The sequence below is a fragment of the Phalacrocorax carbo genome, chromosome 7 (genome assembly GCF_963921805.1).
Source record: "Phalacrocorax carbo chromosome 7, bPhaCar2.1, whole genome shotgun sequence".
Lineage (NCBI taxonomy): Eukaryota > Metazoa > Chordata > Aves > Suliformes > Phalacrocoracidae > Phalacrocorax > Phalacrocorax carbo.
The window spans coordinates 25,536,020-25,548,891 of record NC_087519.1 but is presented as its reverse complement, the minus strand read 5'-3'; the positions used below and the strand labels follow the sequence as shown (position 1 = coordinate 25,548,891).

General features: G+C 45.7%; 2 protein-coding genes across 5 annotated transcripts; one reads left to right on the top strand and one right to left on the bottom strand.

Annotated features, from left to right (window-relative positions):
• Positions 1-213: 213 nt before the first annotated feature.
• FBXO45 (F-box protein 45) lies at positions 214-5,838 on the bottom strand. Its single transcript, XM_064457091.1, has 3 exons — positions 5,401-5,838; positions 4,843-5,199; positions 214-2,812 (listed from the first exon to the last, which is right to left on the bottom strand). Exons 1-3 carry the CDS (start codon positions 5,680-5,682, stop codon positions 2,627-2,629), a joined length of 825 nt encoding a protein of 274 aa, XP_064313161.1. The 5' UTR covers positions 5,683-5,838; the 3' UTR covers positions 214-2,626.
• A 31-nt stretch (positions 5,839-5,869) lies between these two features.
• On the top strand, positions 5,870-12,143 carry WDR53 (WD repeat domain 53). Of its 4 annotated transcripts, none has more exons than XM_064457088.1 (3): positions 5,870-5,923; positions 7,244-7,735; positions 10,525-12,143. In XM_064457088.1, exons 2-3 carry the CDS (start codon positions 7,259-7,261, stop codon positions 11,098-11,100), a joined length of 1,053 nt encoding a protein of 350 aa, XP_064313158.1. In that variant the 5' UTR covers positions 5,870-5,923; positions 7,244-7,258; the 3' UTR covers positions 11,101-12,143. The 4 variants fall into 4 exon arrangements, with proteins under 4 accessions (XP_064313158.1, XP_064313159.1, XP_064313157.1 ...); XM_064457089.1 differs by lacking the exon at positions 5,870-5,923 and adding an exon at positions 5,931-6,221; XM_064457087.1 differs by lacking the exon at positions 5,870-5,923 and adding an exon at positions 5,931-6,225.
• Positions 12,144-12,872: the final 729 nt, after the last annotated feature.

Below are 12,872 nucleotides of genomic sequence, written 5' to 3'. Positions count from 1 at the left end.
CCCCATGCCAGAGGATGCAATTTCCCGAGCACGGCTATCAGACCACTGAGTTTTCAAGTCCTTGTTAACCACTCATCAGATTCTTTCTTTTCAAGCAGTCACACGGCAAATCACACAGCCCCAACACCTCCATCTTCTTCACGCACCAAACTGATACTCCATCTTTCCTATCACCACACCACGGATGCCATTACAACAATCCACACCAATATATCCTTCTGAATTATAGCAGAGTTTATTTTAATATTTTGTACAGCCAGCGTTGGTCTCCAGGAATAAGTTATAATCTTACATAAATGAGTCCCCCCAAACCCACCCTTAAGGAATGTTCAACTTTCAGCATTTCTAATTTAGAAGGAAATTATTTATGGGGTAAGATGCAGTCAGAATAATGGAAATCAATCTTAATTGGTGCATAAAACTCCTCAGAATTCTCAGGGTTTACTTGCATCTAATTGGATTCATGAACAAGCACAGAGGCCGAACCTTTCAGGACTGCACTGAGAATACATTCACCTCAGGGACAATTTTATTTTCTGAAACTGGACAGACTTTTGTTTCCTTTTTTGTCCCACAGTTCTGCTATGCAGATACATACTTTACAGTCTAGTACAATCAATGCTTGTAATGGATTTTTCCAAAAGATACTCCTATGCCTGTCCCACTTCATTTATTCATTTTTTCTCAGCATCACTTAAAACATCTTAATTTCTCACTGTGTAGATTGTTTCTTTAACTCAGCCAAGAGGAACATACCTCAATATTGCCTTTAAGCAATAAACAACACACAAAGCAAATAAATACTTTAAAAACCTTTTATATGGTAATGATGTACATACTATGTTCCAGTGCAGAACTTGGTTATCTACTAGGTAAAAAGCACTCCAGGGATAGCTCTTCAGCAGCAGACTAGGAGCCTCACTCACCTGCTTGCACCACTCCCCCCACATTACTCAAGTTAATGGAGTGGGGGGACAGGAACGAGCAACAGCCAGAGAAGAATTCCCCTCTCTTGTGTGCTCAGAGAATTGCCAGTGTCTGATATTAAGCAATTCACATTCTCTGGCATAAATAAAGCAAAAAGAGGTTGTATAAACATTTCCTTCTCCCTCTCTGAAAAGCATGCCTCACTCTGAAATAGTTCAGACAGCTCTGGGAAACACCAATCAACAAAAAATGAGAGTCAGGGCTTACAGATTTTAATGCCCTTCTGGAGCTCCCTACAGACTTTTCAACCTCAGAGGAAAGCAATTTCACCATGAAGTGTCTCCTTACAACACCCCTCAGCTTCACAGCTGCCCCACCCTGCGTATGCCAGCACGCTGACACACTGTGGGGGGTGGGGGGGTGAGGGGGGGTGGGGGGGGTAGGGGGTGGGGGTGTTTGTACAGGGGTTTTAGAAAACCAGTGCAAGCAAAAAGCCTGAACGCTGAACCTGATCCAGAGTTCCCATCAAAGGGCTGGTGAGAGTTTTGCTCACCCTGACTGAAAACGGGCAGGCAAATACTTGGGCACTGCGGGATTTTATTCAATTAAAGAAAGGTTCAGCCAAGTCATAAAGCCTTATAAAGCCATTTAAGCTGAAAACAAGCTCTGGATTCAGAAACTGAATGCTCCTTCCTCATTATTTCGAAACATTTTGCAACAGTGAGTAGAAAGTGTAAGAATGCTTTAAAAGTTTGTATTTTTGATGTCAAAACAAAGACAAGCTCACTGCTGTTATGCCTTCCTTTCCTAAAACAGACTGCAAATTTCGGCTAAAGGAAACTCATGGTGAAAACGTTTTGCATTTCCTACAGTGAACAAAACTGTTGCTTAAGCTATCGAAACTTTCACAGAAAATGACCCAATGTAGCACCATACTCCACAAGAGCATCCCAAAATGATTTACGATACAACAGAAGAAGTACACTTACATGAATGTTATATACCTGTCCGAGGTATATTTTCTGATGCCACATAGTGGGCTTTTTTTCCCCCTTTGAGAAATTATGTCCCAGTTAGAATAAAGCAAACCCATTCTCTTAGCTGTTCTTTTCAATGTGCTCTATGTACACAACCCTTAAAATACACTTAAAAATAGCTGCACACATTTTGTATCATTAATACTAGAGAAGGACAGTCCAGACAGACCATGCTTCTCAGTATGTTAAAAACTGTAACTAAAACCCAACCAGACTTGCTCTCCTCTGGTACCCATGTTGGCCCAAAGGAGGGAAGGGAAGGAACAAGCAGTTTTAAAATGGGAGTCCTTCACAGAACACGCTACTTACAAATCTCAGGTTAATTTCCTCAAAGAGTTTTGTATCAAATCCTTTCTTAAATATTTGAGGTCACACACTGCCATCTTAGCAATGAAATCTGTTGCAACATGCATGTGTCAGCTTCCCACTCAACGAACTGCAACCCTGAGGATTTTTCTGGACTGGTAGAAAGAGGAAATGTAAGACAATTCCTGAAGTATGGCTGGTCCTCCATTTCAAAATTCCACATGATTCCCTCGATGGTTCTTGGACACACACACACACTTTTTTGTTTTTCCTCTAATACACGTTTCCTTCTAACCAACATGCAGATTTCTCCTCCCAATCATCCACATCTCAATGTCTCAACAAAACAATCCACGTCATCCATCCAGTGGTTTTCCCAGGTAGACCAAAGTCACTTCTGTGTTACCATACACAGCAGACACTGCTGGATACAGGCAAACTTTTGGCAGTCCTCTGAAGGCAACTCCCAAGAACTCATAGCCCCTCTCAAACGCTAATGTTTTGTCTTCCATGTCCAGGATAACGCGAATCCTTTCACCTATCTGGAAATAGAGACAGGAGGGGGAATAAAACAAACAAACAAAAAAGAAAAACCCACACAAATAGAAAGAGTCAGCATGTTCAAATGGAGACACAAAAATAAAGCATAGCCCATGTATAACACAGTAGGCAATTTTAAAGCAAGGCTTTCCTGTTCCTTATGATTGCGTTACTTTTATGACAGGAATTCCGCAATTTCTCTCAAACGCACTAGGATCCCAAGTACCTCTGCTGCCCACTTCCAACGGGCAGCCTGCATCTCACCACCTAAACGATAATAAACATAACCCTTTTCAAATGAACCTTGCAAGAGCACACCAAATGCCATGTGCTTCAGAATACTGCAGAGTTTTGGAAACTTTGTAATGGCCTCAAAGCTACCTGAACTCTGTATTTAGCTGTTGCTATCACTGAGCAATAACTGCTCTGTGAAGAGCAATTATAAAGACATTGAACTTGTTTTAGAAAGGTAAGTGCCACATACAAAATATACCAGAATACACTACTATGCCAGTGATGTCACTGACAGAGGTATTCCCTCACCAAGGCAGGGGGAAATTCCAGTGCAAAGCTCAGGCAAAATAAGCATGAAAAACCTAATATATATATATATGTGTGTGTACACACACAAAAGTAAAGCCAACACTGAACAGAGCAAAATATTTGGACCTAGGCATGCACGGTGCTCTGTGCATGTATCTAGTACACATTATTTCAGACATAAATAGAAGTCCCAGACACCAGCAGCAACCACAGCAGGAGCCGCACAAACTTCTGATTCTTCACCAGCCAGCCCCAATGTTGGGGATTTCTTCCAGCCAACACGTTTTTCTTCTAACCAACGCTACAAATGTGTTTCCTTGAAGTAGATTTTCTAGGAGCAGATCACTGTACTAATCACAAAATACTCCAAAGTACCTATTTGAGCTCTCAACAGTTTTTACAGAGAAAGCAGTGATCGCGTTCACCATTGAGCCCCCCACATGAGATGGGGACTTCCAGCTTCAAAACCTTTCCTCACCCTGTTGCTGCAGAAAGGCCTATGCAAGGACAGCAGAAAGCGACCACAAAGGGTCAAGCCTGGAATGTGCAGACCCAGTTTGCATGCTAGGGATCATGCAAATGGGAAGAGATCTAAGTCTCTTTAATTATGCTAATTTTAGGTGTTATTCGCAAAAACAGCAGGTATAACCTTCAGACAGAGTTAAGCGCTTGGCAGTGAACTTTTACGTGCAATTTAGGAATATCAGATACAAGTTACTACACAGATATCCAACCACAACGGAAACATAAGCCAATACGCGTACAAAGCCACAGCATTATGAGATGGAAATTACAATGCATACAGCTTAAGTTGTAATGCAAGGAAATCCAGCTGTCAAAATGCAGCTGCGTGAGCAGCCAGAAGAACAAAAATACACACTTCTATAGGGACAAAAAAGTGGAATGCCACTTGCTCTTTAATAACCTGAAATTATTTGAACATCGCATCCCAGCATCCCAGCCAAGGGATGTCACCTATGGGAACACTGCCAGCAAGCAAACAAGCAGCACTCAGCACTGCTGCAGGTTTTTGCAGGAAAACTCTTACCTAAGCACTAATCTCGGCTCACGCTGCCATACTACAAAAGGGTGAAGCACCACAGACCTTCACCTTGCTGTGGGGCAAGTCGATACTTCAGAAGGCTACAATAGTCTTTTTGGCTTCTATTTCAAAAAGCAACACGGCATCTAAACAAGATGCCCATGGAACATGCTTAGCACTCGATATCTGAAATAAAAGTGGGGAAGCAACTGACGGTCAGATGCATTAAACACCACACACAGGCATAGTCTAAGGAAGCGGCAAAAGACGGGGGGAAAGGCTCACAAGGTAGAATTATTTGCCTTCTGCAGGGATGGCAAAGAGACCCTTAGGTGGGCATTTAGGACCAATTCAGCAGACAGCTAGGACATGCGAGGGAGGAGGTTCACGACAGCTAGCTGCTGTCAAACATGGTGGAGCTTCCAGCCTGTGCCAAGCCCCACTCACCTGGTATTTGGGCGCATTATTGCACTGTGGGAAACTGCCATTCACCTCCCCGTTATGCAGTAAGTTATTGTCCACCAGGTTCCAGCCCCAACTCTGGTCATCGCTCCCCAGCAGGGCCACGTAACCCTGACACTGCATGGCTGCCCGCTTTGTGGCAATGCCGATGACGGCCACGGTGCCCAGCGGGCCCTCCCACCACACCTCCCAGGCGTGGCGGCCCTCGCTGAAACCGATCTTGGTCCGTGCCCCGTCTGTGCTCTGGGCAATGGGGTTACGGTGCAGCGTGAAGCCGTTCTTCTTGATGTAGACGTTCCGTGAGCAGTCGTTGGTGCTGAAGGCATGGTGGAAGGCACGGACCTACAGGAGAAGAAGGAGGGCGCGTGTGTGGTAAAATCCTGTCATGTTTTTCAGGGACCCCCCTTGGCTTCCAATGGTGGGTGGGCCGAGCAGCTAGGGGGGTGTCCCCGAGCACCTGGGGCGTTGCTGAGAGGCTGGGGAGGGATGTCCCCGAGGGGCTGAGGGCTGTCCCCGAGTGGCTGCGGGGGGTCCCGGGCTCACCTTGCCCTTGTATGTGGGCACGTTGCAGAGGATGTCGGTGCGCAGGGCCTCCTCCGCCAGGCAGCGGGCCGCCAAGCTGCGCCACACCTCGCTGTTCTCATCACCGTGCAGGACGCGGTGCCACAGCTTACAGACCAAGGCGCAACTCTTCAGCTCCCGCAGCTCCAGGTAGGAGAAGACCAGCTCCAGCACCCGCCCCGGCAACCGCCAGCCCGGCCCTCCCGCCGCCGCCGCCGCCGCCACCCCGCCGCTGCCGCTGCTGCCTCCGGGGCCCGCCGCCATCGCCTCCCTCCCCCTACCTCGAGAGGGGACCTGGACGCGGGGGCAGCGCTGCCCCTTCCCCTCACCGGCCACAGCGGTGGCGGCGGGCCCCGGGCTGAGGACGCACCTTCGCTCCTTCCTTCCCTCCCTCCCTCGCGCCCGCCCAAGGCCCCTCACGGCGCGCCCGGCGCCGCCATCACCACAGCCGCGGGCAACGCGCCCCGCCCGCCGCGCATGCGCGGGAGCGGCCGGCGGAGCTGAGGTGAGGCGGCGCGCGCGGCGCTGAGGGGACTGACCTCACCTACCCCCCACTCCCTTCCCCCTCGGTGCCGGTATCGGTACCGGCAGGGCACGTTCCGGGACACCCGTCAAAGCTGTCTCAGGTTCCCCGAAGAGCTGGCTTCCCCGGCGCTGGGGTGCGAAACCTCTCCCTAAAAACCAAGAGTCGGGCCTACCGGTGTGAGGGGCTGCGGGGCACGAGGGGGAAAAAGTTACCTCAGATTGTGAAGGGCGGGCGGGCGGGCGAGCGAGCGGATGGCCGCCAGTTTGCGACCCGAATTGTAGGTAAGGTATCCGGCGCTTCCTGTAATTTTATTTATTCGACGAGGCTGAAATTTTTCCTGGTGGATTGAATGAATCCTAGCTCCTCTTTAGACCAGACTCAGCAAAAAATCACGTGCAAAACGTAACATGGTGGAAAAAAACACCAAAGAAAAAGAAACCCTTTATTGCCAAATAATGGCGGAAAACCACAGGTGTTCAGGCAGCACCGTGGTCGCCAAAGCAGGTGCTGGGACAGCTGTAGCTCCGTCCTACAAACCCCGTGTTGCTGTCTGTGCCGCTGCCCTGGTATTAGCTCTCCTTTTCCTCCACAGCCTGCTAAGACTCTCCAAAACTTGGTTTGCTTTTGTGTTGCTCACTCCCTCCTCCCTTTCATTTTCTGCTGATTTGTTCCCCTAAATGGACCTGTTGCACAGGCTGCTGTGGGCAGTTGTGCGGAGCAAAGGGCTAGGGGCACAGGGACCTGGATGGGCATGCTTGGAGCTGCTTTGAGGCCCAATTAAACCTGTTGTGAACCTTGTAACTACCTGCCTTAAAATAGTAATGCTTTTTTAAAAGATGCTATTGTGTAGCATTTTATACAAACATGCTTTAGTGTTTACCAGTCATGAGAAAAGTACCAGTCTGCCAGTTTCCCCTTGCTCCTTTCCTGTACATCCCATTAAGAACCATGCCCCTGTTTTGTCAGGCATGCTACGTCCTTATGCACTGCAAGGAAGTAGCAGAGGAAGCAGCTCTCACCTAGGCAGCCACAGCAGAGCAGCAGATCTACTCTGTGTCCTGCACAGGTACATGTGCCAGCACTGCTGCCATTCCACACAGTCGTAGCCAGCATTGATGCTGTTTGAGCCAAAGCTTCATTTGGGTACTGATTTGTCAAGGTGCCTGTTCTAACTGGGTGCTCAAGTTTTCATGTAGTGCGTGTTACAGTCAACACAATTATCTCATCGCTTAGATAAGCTTTCCCCTGTAATGCAACCAGCACTGGCTCAGTTCAGGGTTTTGCTTTTTTTTGTTTCAGAGGTGTCCCAGAAATATGGCAGTCAAATGGACTGGTGGACATTTGTCCTCTATATTGTGCTTGAATGTAAACTCGGAAGGGCTGGTGGCTTCAGGTGCGGAGAGAGGGGAGCTCACACTCTGGGATGGGGGAGGTGCTCCAGCAGGACAGCTCCAGCTCCCAAAGGCAGACGACGTGACCTCCGTGGTGTTCTCTCCCTGCCATCCCAGCAGGCTGTACACCTCCCATGGAGAAACTATCAGTGTGCTGGATGTTCGATCCCTCAAGGAGCCTGTTGAATGCTTCCACGTGAACGAGGAGGAGATCAACTGCCTCTCGGTGAACGAGACTGACAGTTTCTTGGCTGCGGCAGATGACTCGGGGGCAATAAAGGTTATAGACCTGGAAAACAAGAAAATCAGCCGGTCCTTGAGACACTCAAACATCTGCTCCTCTGTTGCCTTTCGACCTCAGAGGCCTCAAAGCCTTGTTTCCTGTGGACTGGACATGCAGGTGATTTGCATAACAAGTAGATGGTTATTAGAGAAGTGAAACAGTAACGACCCACCTGTGTAGCAAGGCCCCAACAGACTTTCACTGAGACTGAGGGCATACAGCCTGCAGTCACCGGAAAGCTCCCTAACTTTTCTAAAACAGTTTTGGCAGAAAAGCTAACAGTGTTGAGGCTGTTTGTGCCATTTTCTACTCAGCAGTTCCTCTCCCTATTTTTATCTTTGTTAATAGTTACATTATAGAAGTGGGTATAGGTATAGAAATGAGAAGATGGTGCAAAGCATGCTCTGGCCACATTAGCTCTCTGTGGGACCCAAAACCAGAAGTTGTCCCTAGTTATGGCTGCAGACGAAATGCATTTGATAGGAAGATGCAAGATGCTTGAAGCAGACAGTATGCTAGCAAGAATACTTTACACCAGATAGATAAATATCTATCCAGGTGGTATGTACTGCTGTCAGGACAAGTAATTTTCATAAATTTATCCTTTGTTCTGCTTAACCTCTTGAAAATGTTAAATGTGTTAAAAGTTCTTTGCCTTTTACACTTCTGTGTCCTTGTCAAGAGGAAACTTTGCCCTTTGCACGCCTCTTGTGGAAGCGGTCTAGGAGAAACCGTGCTAGGAGTTAATGGAGTCTTGAGTGACATTGCCAAAATTGGCCGCCTAGAACAGATGTTTTTCAGTAATTTCTTTCCAGTGGTTGAGATCTGACCACATTCCTGGTTTAGCCCGAGATTAAAACTATCACTTCTACAAAGGTTTCCGTGGTTCTAGCGGTATTAGGTTGAAGTTTGCTTTGACAGCGTGGAGCAGTTTCACTCTGTGTTCTTAAAACCAAAGTACATCTAACACCCGTTAGAACAAATACATTTTAGTATTTAGTATAAGTGGTGTTTTGCTATATTAAAACCATGGATCATATAAATTCAGTAAGTATATATATCCAAATAGGGGCTGATTGATAGAAGTCTGCCAAGTTTAAACTTTGTCAAATTTTCTGAATTCTTTGGGTTTTTTTCTTAGGTTGGCTAAAAGATGGATGTAGGATTTTAAATGAAGTACTGTAAGAAACTTCTTTGCAGACGTACCAAAGTGTCAGTCTGAGAGGAGTAAACGCGCAGCACCTTAAATGGCTGGCTTAACTTCAGGTCCCTGAAATGCAAATTTTTTAATCAGAATTGTAACCGTTTATATACCAGTTCTGTGCGAGTGACCTAGTTATTTTTTGGTGACTTTTTACTTTTAGTATGTTTTACTGTAGCTTGGCAAGGAGTTTTTTAGGTGAAAGTCAGTATCCCAAAACAGTAGTAATTCATTAGTGTGTTTTTGTACAACGAAAAGAGCGTTTTTGCAGATGCAGGCTGGCTTTAGGATACATCATTTCACAAGGAGACACTGAGCTGCAGTACTCTGGAATGCTGTGCTGCAGCATGTCTTTGGACAAGTTACAAGCTCTAGGAACATCAAAACATGTTCTGGGCTGGCATGCCAAACCCTCTGTGAAGCCACATCTGATGAGAACTCAATTTTATGTCGCTGGTGTTTTTTCAGGAGTGCCATGGAAGCAGGGAAAATGCCACCAGGACAGAAAATACTTACTTTGCAGAAAACTTGTTAGCACTCAATGAATACAAAGCTGATGCAGTGCTGCCTGTTGTGAATATTGGAGTATTTGCCCTAAGCGTTAAGATGCAGCCTCTCTGATTTACTCTGTTCTGCACAGTAGTTGTGGAAAGTTTTCATCAGTAGCAGCAACAGCAGTCGCTAGAACAGAAGAGTGACAGGAAAACACTTATTTTGGATGGTTTAGTGTGATTTGGATTCCAGAAACACAGAGCCAGTGTGACAACTCTTTGGTGGCCAGGACTTCTGTACTGGAGATTACTAGTGGAGGAATATATTAATATTATTATTAATATTAATAACAAATTAAAGCTTTTATTAAAAAAGCAAACAGCACACCAGTACTGCATTAGACTGGCTTGTGCTTTCATACCTGTTGGCCTTGAAAATGCTCATCATCGATTCTGATACTACAAAAGTACTCAGAGAATTATTTTTAACTGGTACAACATAAATCTGTAGTACTATGAATGTATGGGAGTATGAGAGAGACAAGATTCATTTGAAGGCACAATTATTGCTTCATGAGGGGCTCAGAGGTGGGGTGTCATTTTAAAAGCAACTCTAAAAGTACAACCTCCCCCCGTCTCAGGAAAAGTGCGCCCTACCTCAATAGGGAAACCAGATCTACTTATTGGATATTAAAAAAAATACATCTTTGTCTGTTTAAAATGGAGGTCCTGAATTACTGTTTGCCTTTTGCTGTTCCATTTTTCAAACACATTCACAGAAGTTATTTTTTTTAGGACAAGTGTGTAGCAGAGACAGAACTAAAATTCGGAATGATAATGATCTCTACTGCTAGCGTTTCCGTGTCCCTCCTTTTAAATAATTGATGTGCAGTATATCATGATTAGTACTGCTGAGATGAATGCAAAAGCATTTAGAACAGCTTTTTCATCCATTTCATGGTCTAAAGGTCTGAGTCATTGATTCAGCTGAGTAGGGCAGTCTAAGGGTTTGGAAAGCATGCCGTAAAGGTTTGCCATATTTATCAGATGAAGTTCAACCACTCCTCACAACACATCCTGCACTCATGCGTGGCCTTTGCTCTGCTAGAGCAAGAAGTGCAATTGTTTTGGGTTTTTTTTTTTCCACTGTTAGTGAAAGATGTGATTTCACATAAAATGCACAAATTATTGATTCAGACTTTTTTTCCTTCAAGGTTATGCTGTGGAACCTGCAGAAAGCTCGACCCCTGTGGACCACAAACTTGCAGGAGTGTGAAACAGAGAAAGACAGTCCACAGTCAGCTGGCCAGTTCTTTAACCCGCCACTTGCACATTCCCTGTCTGTTGCATCATGCGGCAACATCTTCAGCTGTGGAGCTCAAGACGGTAAAGTCAGAATATTCAGAGTCAGTGGTGTCAAGTTTGAGCGTGAGCTGGAGTTTCAAGGCCACAGTCTGGGAGTATCACAGGTCCTCTTCATGCCAGAAGCATACTGGTTGTTGACTGGAGGAAATGATGGGAAAGTCTTGCTCTGGGATGTCAGCAGCGATGTTGGAAAGCAGCAGAAAAGTCCGGCAAAATCTCTCCAGAAAAGGAAGGCTTCCACCAGAAGAGATGGAAAGCTCAACAAAGAGGCTTCAAATGAACATGCTGGAGTTTCACCAAAGCTAACCATTGAGCACGGAGAGAAGGTGAACTGGATCTCGTGTGCAGAGATCAAAGGCTCCAAGAGAGTATTGGTTGCTGATCAGAGTAATTCTGTGTCTGTATATCTATTGCCAGACCCTTAGACATTGAGGTGTTTAAAGAAATTTGTGGGGGAAAACCACTTCTCAGAGCATTTGAGATGAGCCTGGTTACATCCACTGACAGTGAACTGAACAGTGAAACTTGCTGCATCCTTCGGAATGGGAAGGGATTTATTTGCTGTGTACTCACGCAAGTACTCATGATGTAACTGGCCTCACCTTGTGTTTTTCAGCAGCTGTTGGGATTCACTGCAACTGTTTCTTACAGGGTTGGCAGTTTGCTTCTTGGATTCAAGCGAAACAGGTTTCAGTAGATTTAGGTAATATTAGTTCATGACTAAGCTGACATAATTCAAGTTGGAGGAAGAGATTCACGCTAATGGGGACACCCACAATGCCTAATGAGGACACTGAGCAGTCATTGCCTGAGCTCCTTGCATTTTGAACTTTCTCAGTGCTTTACTTACTCCCCCCATTAAACTGTGTCACAGTTAGCATAAACTGACCGTAGTGGAAATAGATTTGTCATTAGTTTGTCAGCAGCTGCGTATAAGACTGGAGAAGGATCGACTAATGAGTAATCAAATTACTTAAACAGTCATTGTCAGCTGGATTTTTTTCACGCTGCAGTAAGCAAAAGGGCAGGGGAAAATGGTAACATCTGGCTAATGGGTCAGCTGTCTTATGCGTTTAGTTGTTTATTCCATGGAAAAATAACTATTACACTTGCCTTAATGCTTTGTCTCTCACTGCTCCCTTGTGCTTATACTCACTCTAATATTGCCAAATTTACGTGCTGTGCAAAATGGTGTGAAGCAGGGTATTATGTACCCCTACGCAGGGGGAATACAAGGGCCAAAGGCACCCCTCCTCCTTAGCCAGATGCTTCCACTGTCTTCCCAAGGCTTTAGAAACACAATGAGCAGAACTTGGCCATTATGGCTTGCTAGAAGCATCTCTTCATTTGCAAGTTGAAGGTGGAGAGAATGTAACTAAGTGGAAATCCTGCAGCTCTTGACATATTCTATTCATGCTGGTTTTATCATGGAATGGCAAATAAAAGAAGAAAAGCTTTTTTTTCCTCAGTCTGTCCTTAATCTTTCACAAAACCAAATGCGGGGTACTGGCTGAAGACTTGCTTCACTGATGCGGGGTTTGCGCTGTCTTGGTTCACCAGCTCTGCTGTTACCAGACACATGCTATCTATCTCCTTTTTTTCTTTTGGATGGAAAAATTTCCAGCTCCTTTTTATTGCATACCCAACTCCTGAAAATCCTTAGCCAGTTGTGCTGGCTGTCCATCCTTTATGGAAGAGATGTCAACACTCTTGGTTTAGCTATCCTTCATCCTCAGAGCAGCTCTCTGCAACCAAATACAACTCATTCTCATCCAAATCTGATTTTACCATCATACCTTTTAAACAGGAAAGAAAAAAAAAAGGGGCAAAAAAGTAATCTGCTTGTACAGCCTTTAACAGTAGGAGACTTTGGCCCAGGACATGAACTGGGTGGGCATGACAGCAAAATGAAGCCAAACAACAGCAAAAAAAAGCAGAATAGTGTAAACCCCCACCCCCACCCCCCCCGTTCCTGTCACCTTTAAATTAATTCTGTGCAGGAAGGCAGGATCAGTGGGTCAGAGGAAGCAGTCCAGAGGCGTAGTTCCGTATGTGATACGTTCGCGAGCATGTGTCCGTGCATCTATGACCTATATTTGGATGTAGGGTCTATAAAAAGCCTCAGTACAAACAACCTCTGGCAGGAGTCGGATCCCCCGTCCCTGTTGTTGCTGCCTGCTTCAGGAGGGAGGATCAA